The sequence below is a fragment of the Kuraishia capsulata genome, genomic scaffold (genome assembly GCF_000576695.1).
Source record: "Kuraishia capsulata CBS 1993 genomic scaffold, Kuraishia_capsulata_scaffold_6, whole genome shotgun sequence".
Classification (NCBI taxonomy): Eukaryota; Fungi; Ascomycota; class Pichiomycetes; order Pichiales; family Pichiaceae; genus Kuraishia; species Kuraishia capsulata.
In genome coordinates this window covers 1175685-1191599 of record NW_019172955.1, presented here as the reverse complement: position 1 = coordinate 1191599, position 15915 = coordinate 1175685, and the positions used below count along the sequence as shown (strand labels likewise).

Here is a 15915-nt window from a genome sequence, read left to right as displayed (position 1 = left end):
CTCGTGTTCACAACAATAGGTATGTGTACTCCCAAAACAGTTAAAGTCATTACATAAGTGCGTCATCAGCCACCTGTTTACCCCTGGTGCGCCACGATCCCGGTTCCCCTTTCGGCGAGAGGCGGAGCAACCGAATGGAAAAAGAGCGAAAAAGGAGCCCATTTCGGTGATTGTTGTGAATGCGTGTTGTGTTCACGCTTCTGCTGATTTCGTTTCGCCGTTCAAAGATCGCAAGCTTGGTCCTCCTTTGCACTAGCCAAGTTATTGTTCATTCTATCCTGGAATACCGTGCGTCTTCCACAAGTTTATCATCTGCCAAAAACAACCGCGGAGACCTGAAAAAGCGCGCGCGAAGGCCCCGACAGCAAGCCATCACTCCTTTCAGCACTGTCCTTGGTTTTCTTTTCTATTCTGAAGGTTTATTTCAGCCTTCGAGACTCCATTTTCCGAGCGACTGCCAGTTCCTGAACTTTTCTTCAGGTTTTGGATAAAGCGGTTAAAACTCGCTTTGATCATATTTTGCATCGCCAAATAGGCTGAAATCCCAACTACTGTTTCACTCCTTTGCAGTTTTGCGGCCTATTTGCATTTCCAAGTACTTGCCTGTGATTTCTACCGAAGCAAGCTTGATTGGTCATTTTCATTCATTAGTCTATCTCTTCCTATGATGGAGAGATCAAGCACACCAGAGCCCGTCAATCTGACCCCTCCATCGACAGAACTACGCGGTATGGGATCCCAGGTCATAGTGGATGTATCGTTGGATGCCAATGGACAACAGGTATACTCCGTACACGACATAAGTGCCTTGGGCCCAAGAAACGGCCAAGCACTGAATCAGACGCCCACGCAGCGCACTGTTGCAGACACCGGGATCGTGAGCCCCGAGAGTATCCAGCGGAAACGTTCGGTTGATTCCTCTATGCAGATAAATGAATCCAAACGCATCAAGGTGAAGCATGAAGACTCTCAAGATGCTTTGGAAGTTGGTGAGGATGAGGACGGCGGAGATGAAGACGCTGAGCAGATCTGGTCGCAGGACGTCCAGGATGCGTTCGTCGAGGCGCTTGGAATCATCCCCAAGAAAGGACTTAACAAAATCAAAGTGAGCGGTCGGTCTTGTGGTCGTAATGAGCTTATTAGTGATTTTATTCGCACCAAAACAGGCAAGGTGCGCACGCGCAAACAAGTTTCATCCCACATCCAAGTCATCAAGAATCTGAACAAGGACGACGAAATAATCGATCTAATCAAAAACGGGCCAAGCAATACACGTGCCGCTCGCCGTTTTGATGATGTTTTCAGTTCAATCACGTTTGCAAAGTCCCTTGGTAACGATTTGGGAAATGTCCAGACAGCCAAGATGATCCAGGAAAGTCCGGTTAAAGCTGCTCCAAAGGATGACTCTGTTGATTCTGGTGTTGTTGCTGAATATTTGCCACAGCCCGAATCCCACCCTGATCTTTCCCACTTAGACATGTTACTTCTAGGGTTTGAAATGTCGTACCAGAACGGAGCCCGTTCCCATGTGTTCTCCATGTTGAGACAGTCTGATTTCCTCGACCCTCCTCTTCGAATCAAGGAGAACGCTAACATTACCAAGCGATTCCCGGACTTGTACGGGCTAGTGGGCTCTATTTCCTCTTGCGTTGGCAAGACTGGATCGAGACCAGATGTTCCACCTGTTCCCATCATCCATGGAATGGTGGCATTGAATGCGCCTCCTCTTTCCGAGGATCTCGTTAGCGGCAAATACTCTGTGGCCTCTGATGTATCGATGACTGGAATTGCTGATTCAGACAGATGTTGGTGTGTGTATACCACAGTGTATTCCTTTGGAAGGCAGGTGGTGGCCACTTTCGAGAAGTTGGACCCGCACTTTGACGGAAACCAGGTGGAATTCAAGATCCGTTTGGCCAATGACTACTGGAATGCGCTGTTTGAAGGAATTGGTTCGCTGGTCGAAGAAACCCTTCGGCGCGGGGAAACAGTCCAGCCATTGGATCAGTTGGTGGCTAGTGCTGTTCGTGGAATCACCGTTCAACAGTGTGTGTTCATAGCGGATTCGCACGACATGAAACGCGATATCAAGCGAGTGAACCTCAGTCTTAGTGATATTGACCGCCACAAGGTGAGGGCAATTTTGCTATGGGAGTTTTCCAGAGTCGATCCTTTCGACAATGCCCAGCAGCCCGTCACCACCATGCGGCGCATCTACCCTCCTAGGTTCCTGTGTGAAAAATCACCCGTTTCCCTCAAGTCGGAGCCTAAGACGCAGTCCATTGAATTTCTTCATCAAGCGCAAACTCATGGACATCTTCAACATCCTGGACTGCCAACCATTACGCCGTCCACAATATCCATGCCTGGTACACCCATCATGCATGGTGTCCAGCAGTTTGCTGCGGACGGGGATTTGCCAGGTGCTGGCGGATGCATGGTTCAGATAAAGTCTGAGGATGAAGTTGGGAAGCTTGAGGATTACTTCTGGTGAGACTAAAAAGGTGAGATGAGGATTTTGAAGTGGTGGTTGGTGAGGCTGCTGGAAGAGTCTAGGCCCTTCATGGCGACACGGCCTTTTAGCCGAGCCGCTCCTGTATTTTTATATATTACATTTGAGATCAAGAGATCGAGTTTGAGAAATAAGTTTTTCTTTAAAAAGCAGATATTCTAGTCATTTGAGGTGAGATTGGAGACCAGATGTTGGTTTTATAGACAGTTAATGCAGCCTACAGAGGTGCATATTAGGTCTACGAGAGGTAGTCGTCACTCAATAAGGAGCAGCCTTCAAAATCGAAATTATTGAGTTGCCATTCAGGACAACTCAAAAAAACACTTTTATAATTTCATACTAAATTTGGCAAATAGGGTGAAGAATTTGGGAGATCGTGAGATAATTAGAATAGCAAGAGTGCCCGAACTGACGAGCCTGCAGGTGACTTTTTTCAATACCCATCATGATCACTGTTATCGTTAATATCAGGCTAAAAATGCTGGAAATGAGAGTAAATCTAGCTGAACCCCAAGTTGCTGCGATTATTCTCAACTTACTCCTCGATTTCATCAACTTTGGTGTCAAATTGCTTCTGCATCCAATTCTCCTGACGCTACAGTTTTTCATTGACATTCCGACAACCTCACGGTCGCCGAACGAATTATGTGGAAAGTTAAACAGGCTATAAATCTCTAAACGGCAAAAACTTCAAGAGCCTCCACCGTCCAGGAATCAACTTACTCGTCGTCCTTCAAGAGGGCCTCTCTCTTCTCCAAGATTCTTTGTTGTCTTCTTTCACGGGCAGCCTTGTTTCTCAATCTTCTGGCGTCAGCCTCGTCCTTCAGGGCCTTCTCTCTGGAAGCCTCAGCCTTGGCCTGGATGATGTGTTCGACGATGGCACGCTTGTGCTTGAAGGTGTTACCCTTGGCACTCTTGTACAGAGAGTGGTATAGGTGCTTGTCGATCTTTCCGGCGGCACGGTACTTGGCGAGCAATCTTCTCAGGACTCTGAGACGTCTCATCCACAAAACGGCAGATGGCATTCTAGCCTCGGCAGTACCCTTTCTCTTACCGTAACCCATGTGACGACCGCCTCTTCTGGACTCAGCGACGGCTCTAGCGTGGGATCTGGAATGGACGGTGACCTGCTTCTTCAAGATGGTTCCATTTCTGTACAACTTTCTGATGGCGGATCTAGAGTTGGCCTGAGCGATCTCAGAGGTCTCGTTTGGGTCCAACCAAACCTTTCTCTTACCAACACCAATGACGCTGGCTGCTAATCTCTTTTGAGTACGTAAGTTAGCCCTGATAAATAGTTAGTAATTGGTCATAAGACAGGATACAGGTATGAGGTTGGCACGGTTTCGTTGTCAATTTGAGAAACACTTCCGATTGTTGAAGCCTTGTTGACATCTGGAAAACTGGAGGTCTCTTGTTTGACCAAATCAGTTGCGAAGCTGGAGTTTGAATAACCTCTGAATAACTCTAACTAATCAACGCCAACAACCAAGCCTCAGTCTAAGTATCCTCATGGTTCAGAAATATAACTCAACACATACATCTTTGCTTAATAGTCAACTGATGATGTCTTGAAACAAAGAGTCTCAAGAGTTAAAGTTGAGAATTTTTTCTACAAGGGGGGCGGCGATGGGAGAGTGCTAGGCCCTCAGAGTGTACTTCCCAATTTCTTGTCAAACGCTGAGAAAGGAAGTGCGAAACACAAGGATTATAGAAAGGGTTCAACTAGCCCTGTATTAGGTCACGTGCATGGAATTATGTAATTAATTATGTAACATTGCTCTATTTGTGTTGCGCACTTCAGTTTGACACGTGTGGCTCATGATTCTTTTGTGCACGACCCTCATTGCAGATTTTTTTGGCTAAAAAAAATATCTGCAAATTGTAAAGGGAGATAGTTCTTTAAGACACCCAAACCACACCACACCACAATGGCTAAATCTATCAGAGCCAAGTCCAAGCTTGCCGCTAAGGCCGTCAAGAGAAAGGGAGAGCCACAGAGGAAAGTGGATGAGAGAAATGCAAGGATTGCAATGCGTGCTGCCGGTAAGGAGCCTGCTCCTACCTCGAACAAGTTTGTTCACTCAATTCCAGGCTACGAAGAGCCCGTGAAGGAGACTGTTGAAACTGAGGAACAGCCTGCCGAGGCTGCTGAGGTTGAGATGGAAGTGGATGCAAAGAAAGTGTCGACTTCTGGATGGAAGACCAGCAGACATACTGCGTACCAGCGGGCCAAGAAGTCCAAGTCGAGCAAGTTCATGAAGTTCTGAAAAACTTTACACTGCTGTAAAAACACGGTTTAAATATACGAGGATGGTGTTCAAAAGTACAGAGAAACGTTAAAAAGACGAAAAGAGGCTAGAAAAATACACAGCACTGAAAACAGAAAGGGCAAGTTTGTCATTGGGTCATGGGAGTTGGAATCATTGGAACATTTTTCTTCGCAAAGAGTTGTAGAGTGGTAGAAGAATTGTAGATTTGTCGAACATGGTGAAAACACGGCAATTGGATTATCACGAAGGTGCCATCTTATCAGACCGTGATCTTTCTCTATTTAGCTGCTGGGTCACCATAACTCACCGGTGGCAGCCTTCAAGTCATCCACGTTCAAGTAATCTGCTCCAGACTCAATTAATTGCCTCCAAACGCCATTCCGAACATACAATGGCCAAGCTGGGGTATCCCATATTCTTGTTTGCAAGCCGATCTCATGAGCACGTGCCAAGGTGCTACTGACCTTCTCAAGGTCATCTTCGGTGATACCGTGGACATAGTTCCAGGGTTTATTTTTCAGTCCAGTGATCTGTTCCAGAGAGCACGATGCAAAAATGGACACGTTGCGGGCAGGATACAGATCTGCTTCATCCTCCAGGAGATTAAGTGGGGCATCTATGAACATGTATCTGAAGTCCTTGGAGACAATATAGTCGTATGGATAAGCACCCGTGATCACCACCGTCAGAGGACCCTCGATGAACTCTCCACTGGTCTGGTTGAACGTTGTGAGGAAATCGCGATCAAGAAATTCCTTGAGTTTTTCCTCCAACAATTCCAAGGTCTTTATTCCATCAGACTTCACGTCTATGTAGAAATATGTGGTTGCTTCTGGACTATTGTAGAAGATGCCGTTGATCTTGTCATCCTCAGACTCGGAGTTGGCATCTATGAGCGAATGCCACAGATGGTCCAAATAAAGGTTATCCAGCGTGTTATCTTTCCTCAAATATCCCTTGTTGTGCCCAACCAGTAATGTGTCAGGATGCTCTGGTAGATACCAGGTATCTGCCTCTATGGAGTTGCAGCCCTTCGTATACGCATCGAAGAAAGGCACGTATCTCATCTCGTCGTTGTGTGAGTGGACTGGAACCACCTGCACGTTTCGTGTGAGAACCTCCACATTGTATTCTGTTGGTTGTTTTATTAGAACGTGTTCAGTGAGGTACTCGACGACGCTAAACCGGTGGATAACAGCTGCGAACTCTGCGCATAGAACTGTCACCAGCAAGCCTAACACTGAAACTGCAATCTTCAGTGTACGGTTTGAATTCTTGAGATTCTTAAGCTGTTCGTCGGTTCTGAAGCCGAGTTCAAGCATTTCCGCGTCCTCTTCACTGGTGGGAACGGTTGACCTTTTGGTGTTGAACATGGTGAGAGAACAATAGAGTAAAGCACACTTTGACTTTAAAATAAACGGCAGAGCCTGGTCTAAATAAAGTAATAAATTGAAATATTCAACGTCCCGTAATTAGCGGCTATCAATTAGCAACTAGCAAACAGCAAACGGCAAACGGCAAACAGCAAAAGAGCGATTTTCCTGTGCTATATATCTTCCACTGGTCTCCTTGAAGGGTCCTCACTGTATCCCTGCATGTACTTTACATGCACTGTGTCGGAACCGGCCCCGTGGTTACCGGGGGCCTTCAATAACTTAAGTTTTAAGTTAAATCCACGTGGTCTGGGTGGACATTGGTAATATATTAATATGTACGCTTCATATTTGCATTCCCAGAGTTGTTGTATATTTTCATGCACTATTATTTATATTGATAGTTGCTGTCAACCCATCAACGCGTTTACGAGGGAGGGGGGGTGCGGCCTTTTTTTACAGCATAGTCCTCGGCCGGCTTACACGGTACTGACTCAGCCGTTGGTCGGTAGCCTCGACGGCTTCGCAACGGTTCCCAGGCACGGCTATAGCGGAACCTGTGATTCTTTATTGCAGAATTGCGTTATTGTCTCTGGGTCCGGCCCTAGAATTTCTTTTGGGACGTCGGTCGAGGGACTTGGCTTTGGCTTGCAGCCACGGTGCTCATCTCGCTTGATTACAGCGCAAGTCATTTACCGGGCTGTTCGGTCGAGAGATCGTGTACTGACAAAGCGGCTGAACGCATGACTCGAAAGTCGTTTCTAGCCAAAGTCATCGCGCGTTTATTTCAAATATATTACGTAAAGCCTGTTCAATAGCGTCCTGAGCTTAGTTGCATACTCCACCAACTCCTTGTTGTGTTTCCAACAAAAGTACATCACCACTAACTCCAAAATCCAGCGTTTCCAAGCAAGCCGCGATGGACGCGGCGTCTCTTCAGCCGGGATACGACGCCTGCGTGTTTCCTCGACCAATCGCGTCAGCTGGTTCAATCTGTAGTTCACGTTGTTCTGCCATTTCACGAGCTCGTACCGGTCGCGCGACTGGTGGTACGCCTGATCGTTATCTCCTTCCTTGAACTGGTCCCATAGATACTCAAGCTCGTCAAAAAGCAGCTTCGAGTCCCGGAAATTTTCATCGTTCTCGTACAGCTTCATTGTGCCCAATAGACAGGCAACGTATTGCACTTTGGCCAGTGTGGGATCAAGTCCATGATTGGCCAGCCATGATTCGTACTTCAGTCTGTCCACTCCTGATTCTGGAACGTTTGCCAGATCTCTCAAGTCGCCCTGTGTAGCCTGCTTGTACAGTCCATACAGCTTGATTCTGCTCTCCATGGGCGGCCGCGGGAGGTAATGTTTGTTGCTCGAAAGCAACTGGATGGTATCTATGGCCTTGTTGAATAATGTATCGACCGATTCACTCATGGTTGGTTTCGCGGTGCAACAAATACAGAGAGCAGAAAGCGTCGAGGATCATGCTCTCCAGGTTAGCCCGATAAACAAATAGGCTAATGTGGGGGTAGTGCGCTGACGGTGTAGAAAGTCAAGAGTTCAGGGCTTCGTAATCTGGTAGTGTTTTAACTAGTTTCACCAAATCACGTGCCAAGTGGTTCATTGAGCCGCGGTTCTCGTAAAACCATTTGTGCCGGACACAATCCACATGCTCCGCGGAGTCCCGATTCGAGTTGGCGGCTACCGGTTTCGTCGTGAATAGCCTAATTCCCTGTGAAACAGACACATCTCCCGGTCTCGGAACAGACTCGCACGGCACCAGACCCGCCAAAGTCTGTCTGCGCGAAAATGATCTCATCCAATAACTGGCTGTGAAACAGACCAAATCGTATTGTCCGTAGATAACAGATGAACCTTTTGTGCAACCAAATCTGCTGGACTCAAGTCGATCCTCTCGGCAAAAACTAAACCACCAGCAATCCATCACTACCTCCAACTAAAAGGTCCGTTTCCCCAGGAACATATATCTTGGCACGCCATCTGACCGTTAAAATTTCACTAAAGAGTAATATGCATAATGCTTCGTTGCGATTAGAATATCCACAGTTTTCAGCATTAAGCTTTTTTTGGGAGTTTTTTTTGGAATTTCGATACGCCCAGTAGACGCACTTTGCGATTAGCTTTTCGTAAGCACACAGGTACGAAGCCTTAAAGAGTAGTGTTTTCGTTTCTTGTCTTCTTCATCCCCTTTTTACTGTCAAATCTTTTTCCAAGCTTTTATTATCATTGAACATTTCAAATATTTTGCAAATCAGTTTTGGCTACCTTGAATCTATCGTTAATATCTGTTTTTGCTAAGTTTGAGTGTCGGCACTAAACTTGTCTTGTTCTATCACTCTTACAGTCGTTTCTTCCGCCTTTGCAATAGCTGATCAAAGACTGGGTTTTTTCCTTTGCATTAATGGAAAGATGAATTCGTACGCTTCCATTCTGATATCGCATTTTCGCCTGATGTGGCGCAGAATATTACACATTTTTCAGACGCTGGGGTCTTCCGAGAAGCGCCAGAGTGACTTGTTTCCTGGCAACCTTGAGGTAAAACAGATTATATTGGGAGGAGATTCGCTGGTGAAACCTGCTGCGGTGGATTCGTTTGATATGAACGATCCGAACCCTTTTGGGTGGGACGTCCGCTCGTTGGTGTTACCTTCCAGCGCTGGATCGTATCTTGACGACGATATCGAGGCTCAACAAGCCCAGCAGAGCATGCCACGAGCCATGCTTGAATCTGAGTCCAAGTACTCGCCCTGGCAATCACAGCCGTCTCAAATGACCCAGCTGGGGTTTAATCTAAACCAGCAACCACAGCACTTGCATCCTATGTGCCTATCCAGTTCCCATCAACACACCAATAACGGGAGCTCGCACCACCAAATGTACGCCAGCGACTTCTCCGCACACACATCACTCTACGAGGAGGAGTACGTGGGATTTGTGGAGTACCAGATGGTGAAAGAGCAATTTGAAGACGAGATGGCTCTTGAGGACGACGAAGATGAAGAGGTTGTTGGTGGACTATTTGACAATCTTATTGATGGTTTTGCGCTTGACGACGAGATGGTGTTGTCCAAGTCGAGTCAACACTCTGAGATTTTTTCATCTCAAGAGTCCGAACTAGTCCATGTCTACATGGCCAAAAAAGAGCCTCCTTCGGATGGCGAAATATCGCCTCTCGATAACAATTTATACCACCACATCAAGCAGGAGGACGAAGATTTTAATTTGCACGATTTTTCCGTGATTTCATCTTCTGTCGAGGATGTTGCAGATGTGTTTGACCAGCCGCGGTCCTCGTCAGCATCCGAAAGTTCCCAGTACCAGTGTCCAGATTGTGCCTCCAATTTCAAGGTGAAATCGTATCTTACTCGTCACATGAAGAAGCATTTGGCTGCAAAGGCCTTTATGTGTCCATTCTATTCCGAAGAAGGATCTGACGACGACGGAAAGAGCACCATTCTTCGCTCCGGCACAAAGTGCCACACCACTGGCGGGTTCTCCCGCAGAGACACTTTCAAGGTTCATCTCAAGGCCCTTCACTTTATATATCCTCCAGGAACAAAATCCTCGATGCGCAATTCCATTGGAGGAAGATGTGCTGGGTGCTTCCAGTTCTTCGAGACCAACGCTGTGTGGATGGAGGAACACATTTCCAAGAATAAGTGTCCAGGTGCCGTGAACAAGAACTGAGGCTTGAGGCCGTTTTGTGGCTTTTTATGGAGGTGAATATATGGCTGGGTTTATATTTTGGGTTATTTCAGCGCGCGCCGTTGAGGGGTTTTTAGAGGACATAACAAGAATGGATGTTTATTAAGTATGAGGTCCAGCTAATTGTAGTCTGGGAGTTTGGTATACGGTGGTCCCCGAAACTATTGCTCCTTCAATATTTCATTTCAGTGTTAAAGGGGAGAGCTGTTGGTTAGTTCTTCTCTTTGACACTATCGTGGATAGCACTAGTGTCCACACCAATGACTTGCTACTAGACCACTTCAATTGCTATATCAACAACTCTTGATTTAACTCTCCTATTCTTTACATAAAGTCGTCGTCGCTCAGCTCATCGTAGTTAGTCATGTCATGCCCTTCGTCCTGCTTGAAACTGGCACTCGCGGTCTTTGGAGCAGCGGCCTTAGCCTTCTTCTTTCCAGCTCCTCCGGTGGCTGTACCTCCGGCCTTTGAGAGTCTTGCCTGTCTCTCCTCGCGAGCCTTGGTAGTGACCAAGGCATTGATTGTGCTCACAACCTTCCTCGTGCTCTCCACGGTGAGAGGGCCACAAAGGTCTCTGATCAGGTCAATTGCAAGAGAAGACGTGTAGTTTAGACTGCTCTCGTCAGCAAGCTTCGTCAGGATTGGTCCTAAGGTCTTTCTTAGCTTCTCGAAATCCGCCTTGTTCTGTGGATGGAAAATTGGGTGTGCGTCCAGAGGAGTGTCCTTGCCGAACTTGGGCTTGCTCTTTTCAGCTTCTAAGATTTTGCGTGTAGCAGCGGCTCTGGGGTGCTCATCGGCAACTCCGAGGCCACCAAACAGATCGGCAGCGTTGTTCAAGTCACTGTTGAGCTCGGCGTCCTTCAGCATCTCCTTACGGGTCTTCTCGTCCACAAGGTCGATTTCCAGAAGCTTCTTTTTGCCCGATTTCTTGGCTGCTTCCTTAGCCTTCTTGGCCTCTAATTCGGCTTGCTTCTTGGCTTTGACTTCGGCCTCTTGCTTGCGCTTCTTTTCACGTTCCTCGTCTGAATCCAGGTCCCAGGACTCCAGAATCTCTCCGTCGTCATCATCCTTGAAATCGTCATCCCAGGCTCCTGAAACAGCTGTGGCCTCATCAGCCTTCACATCAAAGTCTTCGTCGTCCCAGGACATGCTGCTTTATTATATTAAACACTTCGTTGGTGGTTCTTTTAAAGGATGTCTTGTTCCAAGAGGGCGCCCGAAAAAAAATGCGTTTGGCGATAGTGGATGGGACACGACTTTGGTGTAATGGTTCAGAGTGTGTTGATCAACCCAATAATAGGCTAGAATGAGATCTGAGTTAATATTTAAGACAACTGAAGCTTCTAAAGAATACTGAATGGGTTAAATGAGGTATTTTTGAGATTTTAAAGGAAATAATGAGGGTGTTTTGCCTCCTTCTGAGGTTATCTCTAATCTCAGAGGTCACGTGCGTTTCGATCTGTTTTCCACTCGGGCACATAACCCAAGATAAAAGGCAGTGACCACAGGGAGTTTAAGAAGGTATTTTGAGGTAAAAAATGAAAAAATCACAGATTCTGTGCCGAAAAAGATTCAGGGAACACTGAATCATAGTTTCATTCTCGGTTTGGCTGAGGAAGTGTCCGATTCAAGCACAGAAGCGACCGATACCCGCGACGACCCATCGAGTGATTAGTTTTCAGTACACCACAATCATAAAAAGGCATTTTAGAATACCAGAAACCAACTGAATGATATCTGAGAAGAATTCTAGCGCCTTTTTTATAAAGTACACGTTTTACTCCGGCTTTTCAGACTTCTTCAAGTAATTGTAGTGCACTACCCAGTTCCCCGTTGGTGGGACACTACCAGGATAGGCCTTAACGGCAGTCAAAATCACGGATTGCTCTATCTTTCTTCCCTCTCAACCACACCCCAACGGTATTGATGTTTGATGCTGGGTCTCAGGTTGTTCTCAACGTCGTGTAAACGATTATCGACCGCTGTATCTGACGAGGAGTTGTCCGCATTGTTGTCAAAATGGCCCTCATCATCAGACCCATCCCCATACGAAGTTCTTGCTCTTTCTAGAACGGCTCCAGTGGACGCGAAGTCGCTCAAAGCGCATTTCCATAAGTTTGCTAAGCTGTATCATCCGGATTCAAGTGCGCACGAAATGTTTGTGGCGCTGGACGCCAAAACTCGCGACGAAAGGTTTAAGAAGGCACTTGCCGCGTACCACCTGTTAAGGGATCCAAAGCGGAGAACATTGTACGATAACCATAGAACGGGTTGGGACCATGGATCTTCAATGGTTCGTTCTAAGCCAGCTCATTCGTATCGGCCGAGGTCGCATTCCTCGTTTGATGCTGGTGGGTTCAGAGACTATCGCTACGATTTCGCAGGTAATTGGGAAGATTACCAGAACCTGCGGAACCAGCCCGGTGCAAAAGAGCAATTTGAGAAAAACAGGCGACCAATTTTGTTTGGGGTAGTGGCTTTCACTCTGGTTTATGGTGCATTACAGGTTACCCACATACTCTATTCGTACCCATACTCGCACGATCTGCTTCTTTCGGGTAAATTGAATGATCGCAGTGAACACGATTTACTCGAGGCTCATAACAACTACGGATTTGGCCTGGACAAACTGGCGCGGATAAACCGCTTTTTGTGGTTCAGACACCTGTCTACGATCTTGATAGGTGCGGCGCCAGAGGATATGAGCCCTGCCCCTAGATATGGCGACGGCAAACTTGGCGAGAAATAAGCATTATTAGGCGAAAATCGGGATTTGGGGCAATGTACGGGACCTCATGGTTTTTATATATATATACATATGTGTGGTTTATTTCACTGGTGACTTGTAGTCTTTTCATGATGACCGTCTCGTTAGGGAAGGAATAAGCGTGTATCTATCAATGGCATCGGCAAGTGATTCATACGAGGAGAAAAGAGAAGTCGATAACCACGGGAGTTGAGCGAACAGTGGGTGGTTTACAAGAACAAAATTGAGACTTTTGGGTGGATTACTCCGGAGATTCAATCACAACAAAGCGGTTGTTGTAATTTGACTTTTTAACCTGTTTTAGTGCGTTTTCAACCATGGACTTTATGAAACCAGAAACTGTCCTCAATTTGGCCAACATCAGAGACGCGCTGGTGCGCATGGAGGACACTATCATTTTCGATTTGATTGAGAGATCTCAGTTTTTCCAGTCGCCCTCCGTTTATAAGCCGGATGTGTTTCCAATTCCGGATTTTCAGGGCTCGTTCTTGGAGTGGTCATTGTTGCAGTTGGAAAAGGCACATTCACAGGTGAGGCGGTATGAGGCCCCAGACGAAACGCCATTTTTTCCTGATCAACTGCTCAAGAGTTTTCTTCCTCCACTGAATTATCCACCTGTTCTAGCATCTTATTCCAACGAGATCAATGCCAACGATGAGATCATGCGTATGTACATTCACGAGATCGTTCCGTTGATCTCTGCTGGAGAAGGTGAGCAGCCTGAAAACCTAGGAAGTACTTGCACCGCAGATATTGAGGCTCTCCAGGCTCTTTCGAGGCGAATCCACTTTGGTAAGTTCGTTGCGGAAGCTAAGTTCAGAGCTGAAACGGAGCGGTTCACCAAGTTGATTTTGAACAAGGACGTGGAGGGCATTGAGGATGCAATCACGAACTCGGCGGTAGAGGAAAAAATCTTGTTGAGACTGTTGGAGAAGGGACAGGCATATGGTACAGACCCCACGATGAAGTACAGTCAGAACCCGCAGAGTAAGGTGAAGCCAGAGGTGTTGGTGAGGATTTACAAGGACTTGGTGATTCCCCTGACGAAGAAGGTGGAGACAGATTACCTGTTGAGGAGACTTGAGGATGAGCAGTAAGAGCTGATAATAGAGAGATGGAATAGAAGGACACTTGAGGACCAACAACCAATGAAGATGACTTACTTAGCCCAGGTTTAGCTCAGATATCTAGAAGACTAATGGACCAACTGCATTGAAGAATACTGGAATTTTATTCACCATGGCGCTGAAGCCAGAGGCCGCTGAGAAATACCGTCAGCCGCAAAATTGGCCGCGAGGTTCATTTCACAGAAAGGATTGTGATGTAATAGCGCTCAATGAGCCTTTGGAAATCTCATAGGTCAACGTTACTTCACAGTATTATTGCCGTTTACTGGGTTCACGTACACTGTACACGGCTGTTCCAGAAAACTCAAAAATCAAATTATTAGTAGCAACTGGAGAACACATCAATACACAGTTTTTATATGGATGACTCGCTTCACAGACTCTTCCAAATCTCTCTTCGCTCTCCACAACGGCTCTCCTTCAACCCAAAAACCTCATGGTCAGCTCGAACGCATAGAAGGTGGCCGCATTCGCCGGAGCAGCCCTCAAAATTGTGGGGACAAAACCCTTGAAAAATCCCTTGATTCCATTAGTAGCCATGATAGACTTGGCAACGTCCAACGAACCACGGAACTTAGGTTGGGTGTAACTGTCGGTCTGAAGCTTGGACTTGATCACATCGATAGGGTAACTTGTCAGCCACATGGAATAACCAGCAGCAGCTCCAAAAGAACACAATTTCCACCCTGGGATCTCCTTTCTCTCCACCTTGCGACTCGTCATCTCATTCTTGACCAAGGCCTCGAACGTCATGAAATAGATACCAATTCCGTGAGCCTCTCTGATAAGCGTAGGCCAGATACCTCTGTAGATCGTTTTCAATCCGTTTTGAGCGTATAGCTTGCGAATGGTATCGAGAGGACCGTTGAACTCCTTCACAGCACCAGTCTGTGTCTGGAGCCTGATTCTGATGTGCTCTATTGGAGCAGCGAGAAATCCGTTCGCAAATCCACCAGCAGCACCACAAATGTAAAATTGGCTGGAAGTGAGTGGAGTTCCAGCAGGAATATTCTTTTTTAACTGTTGCTCCGCAAAAAACCGTTTCATGAACTCGTTCACTCCGAACTGGATGCTCACGCAAGCTCCCACACCAACCAACGGGGTCAATGTTCCTTTGTAAAATCCCAGAGGTCCTTCATTTTTCAGTAGCTGCTTCACGACATCTATTGGACCGGAATACGTCCCTTCAGCTGCACTTTGAAGCCTGACTTTGGTGGTGTCGAATGGCTGCCCCGACAGAACTTGGGCGATACCACCCACTGTTCCAGCAAGAACATCCTTAAGAACTCTGTTGGGGTCCTTCTCCGGCGCCCCATCAAGCATGAATACCTCGGATTCTTCAGTCATGTTCGCAACGAAATTCCTGGAAGGCTGTTTGTGATTGGGGTCTTGAAAGTTCAACGTTTGTTGGCGCAAATGTGAAAAATTCGCTGCCCGATAAGGCACCTGTGTAATCGAAACCAATCCCGATCTTGGAGGGTGCCAACCTCAGCCGTCTGCGGGAGTTGGGAGGAAAAGTCAGAGGGTGAAGTTGGGCTGCTTGGGGAGAAAGAATTTTTAGATAGGCGGAGTTGTATAATTCAGGTTTTACATGTCATTATCACTCGTTGTTGCCCTTTTTTTGCGTAATGGTTTCTAACTATTTGACGAAATCTCAAGCCTCTCTTTGGTAGTGTGGCACCTAATCACTTGATTGCACGACCGGGATGAGAAACTGACATGCAGAGGCTGTTTGCGGTCCGTGTTTCGGTTTTTTCGCTTTTGACAACCGCGTTGGATATAGTGAGTGATTCGTGGTGATATTTGGGTGTTTTGTGCTGCAACATAATTGTTGTTGTGGACGTGTCCCTTTTTTCCAGCCTTCGGTGTGTGGCAAACAGCAAAATCTCATTAGAGTCTTTGACCCTGAGACCCAAGACAAGACCTGAGTGTTGTGTGATTCACTATGCCTACTCCCAACACGAGCATAACCGGAAGAGCCTCGCCGGAAACATACCCGAAAGGCTCTGGTCCTCTCAAGCCGGCGAAAATAGACGGCTTGGACATAATTTCATTTGATGCATCGAGACGGCAGATACACAGTTCGCGGAGTTCTTTACATAACGACGATGAAACGATACAGGATGGTGTGGATGAGTTAGGAG

At 46.7% G+C, this 15915-nt stretch overlaps 10 protein-coding genes across 10 annotated transcripts; 5 read left to right on the top strand and 5 right to left on the bottom strand.

The window, feature by feature from the left end:
- Positions 1–664: 664 nt before the first annotated feature.
- On the top strand, positions 665–2494 carry KUCA_T00005387001 (uncharacterized protein; the record flags this gene model as incomplete). The annotated part of the gene is made up of 1 exon (XM_022600579.1): positions 665–2494. One exon carries the CDS (start codon positions 665–667, stop codon positions 2492–2494), a length of 1830 nt encoding a protein of 609 aa, XP_022461386.1.
- A 737-nt stretch (positions 2495–3231) lies between these two features.
- On the bottom strand, positions 3232–3576 carry KUCA_T00005386001 (uncharacterized protein; the record flags this gene model as incomplete). Its single annotated transcript, XM_022600578.1, has 1 exon — positions 3232–3576. The coding sequence occupies one exon, from the start codon at positions 3574–3576 to the stop codon at positions 3232–3234; it is 345 nt and encodes a 114-aa protein (XP_022461385.1).
- Positions 3577–4443: 867 nt separating this feature from the next.
- On the top strand, positions 4444–4782 carry KUCA_T00005385001 (uncharacterized protein; the record flags this gene model as incomplete). The annotated part of the gene is made up of 1 exon (XM_022600577.1): positions 4444–4782. One exon carries the CDS (start codon positions 4444–4446, stop codon positions 4780–4782), a length of 339 nt encoding a protein of 112 aa, XP_022461384.1.
- Positions 4783–5078: 296 nt separating this feature from the next.
- Positions 5079–6158, bottom strand: KUCA_T00005384001 (uncharacterized protein; the record flags this gene model as incomplete). Its single annotated transcript, XM_022600576.1, has 1 exon — positions 5079–6158. One exon carries the CDS (start codon positions 6156–6158, stop codon positions 5079–5081), a length of 1080 nt encoding a protein of 359 aa, XP_022461383.1.
- A 782-nt stretch (positions 6159–6940) lies between these two features.
- KUCA_T00005383001 (uncharacterized protein) lies at positions 6941–7585 on the bottom strand (the record flags this gene model as incomplete). Its single annotated transcript, XM_022600573.1, has 1 exon — positions 6941–7585. The coding sequence occupies one exon, from the start codon at positions 7583–7585 to the stop codon at positions 6941–6943; it is 645 nt and encodes a 214-aa protein (XP_022461382.1).
- A 996-nt stretch (positions 7586–8581) lies between these two features.
- KUCA_T00005382001 (uncharacterized protein) lies at positions 8582–9859 on the top strand (the record flags this gene model as incomplete). The annotated part of the gene is made up of 1 exon (XM_022600572.1): positions 8582–9859. The coding sequence occupies one exon, from the start codon at positions 8582–8584 to the stop codon at positions 9857–9859; it is 1278 nt and encodes a 425-aa protein (XP_022461381.1).
- Positions 9860–10201: 342 nt separating this feature from the next.
- KUCA_T00005381001 (uncharacterized protein) lies at positions 10202–11026 on the bottom strand (the record flags this gene model as incomplete). The annotated part of the gene is made up of 1 exon (XM_022600571.1): positions 10202–11026. The coding sequence occupies one exon, from the start codon at positions 11024–11026 to the stop codon at positions 10202–10204; it is 825 nt and encodes a 274-aa protein (XP_022461380.1).
- A 784-nt stretch (positions 11027–11810) lies between these two features.
- KUCA_T00005380001 (uncharacterized protein) lies at positions 11811–12626 on the top strand (the record flags this gene model as incomplete). The annotated part of the gene is made up of 1 exon (XM_022600570.1): positions 11811–12626. The coding sequence occupies one exon, from the start codon at positions 11811–11813 to the stop codon at positions 12624–12626; it is 816 nt and encodes a 271-aa protein (XP_022461379.1).
- Positions 12627–12961: 335 nt separating this feature from the next.
- On the top strand, positions 12962–13741 carry KUCA_T00005379001 (uncharacterized protein; the record flags this gene model as incomplete). Its single annotated transcript, XM_022600569.1, has 1 exon — positions 12962–13741. The coding sequence occupies one exon, from the start codon at positions 12962–12964 to the stop codon at positions 13739–13741; it is 780 nt and encodes a 259-aa protein (XP_022461378.1).
- Positions 13742–14191: 450 nt separating this feature from the next.
- Positions 14192–15118, bottom strand: KUCA_T00005378001 (uncharacterized protein; the record flags this gene model as incomplete). The annotated part of the gene is made up of 1 exon (XM_022600568.1): positions 14192–15118. One exon carries the CDS (start codon positions 15116–15118, stop codon positions 14192–14194), a length of 927 nt encoding a protein of 308 aa, XP_022461377.1.
- Positions 15119–15915: the final 797 nt, after the last annotated feature.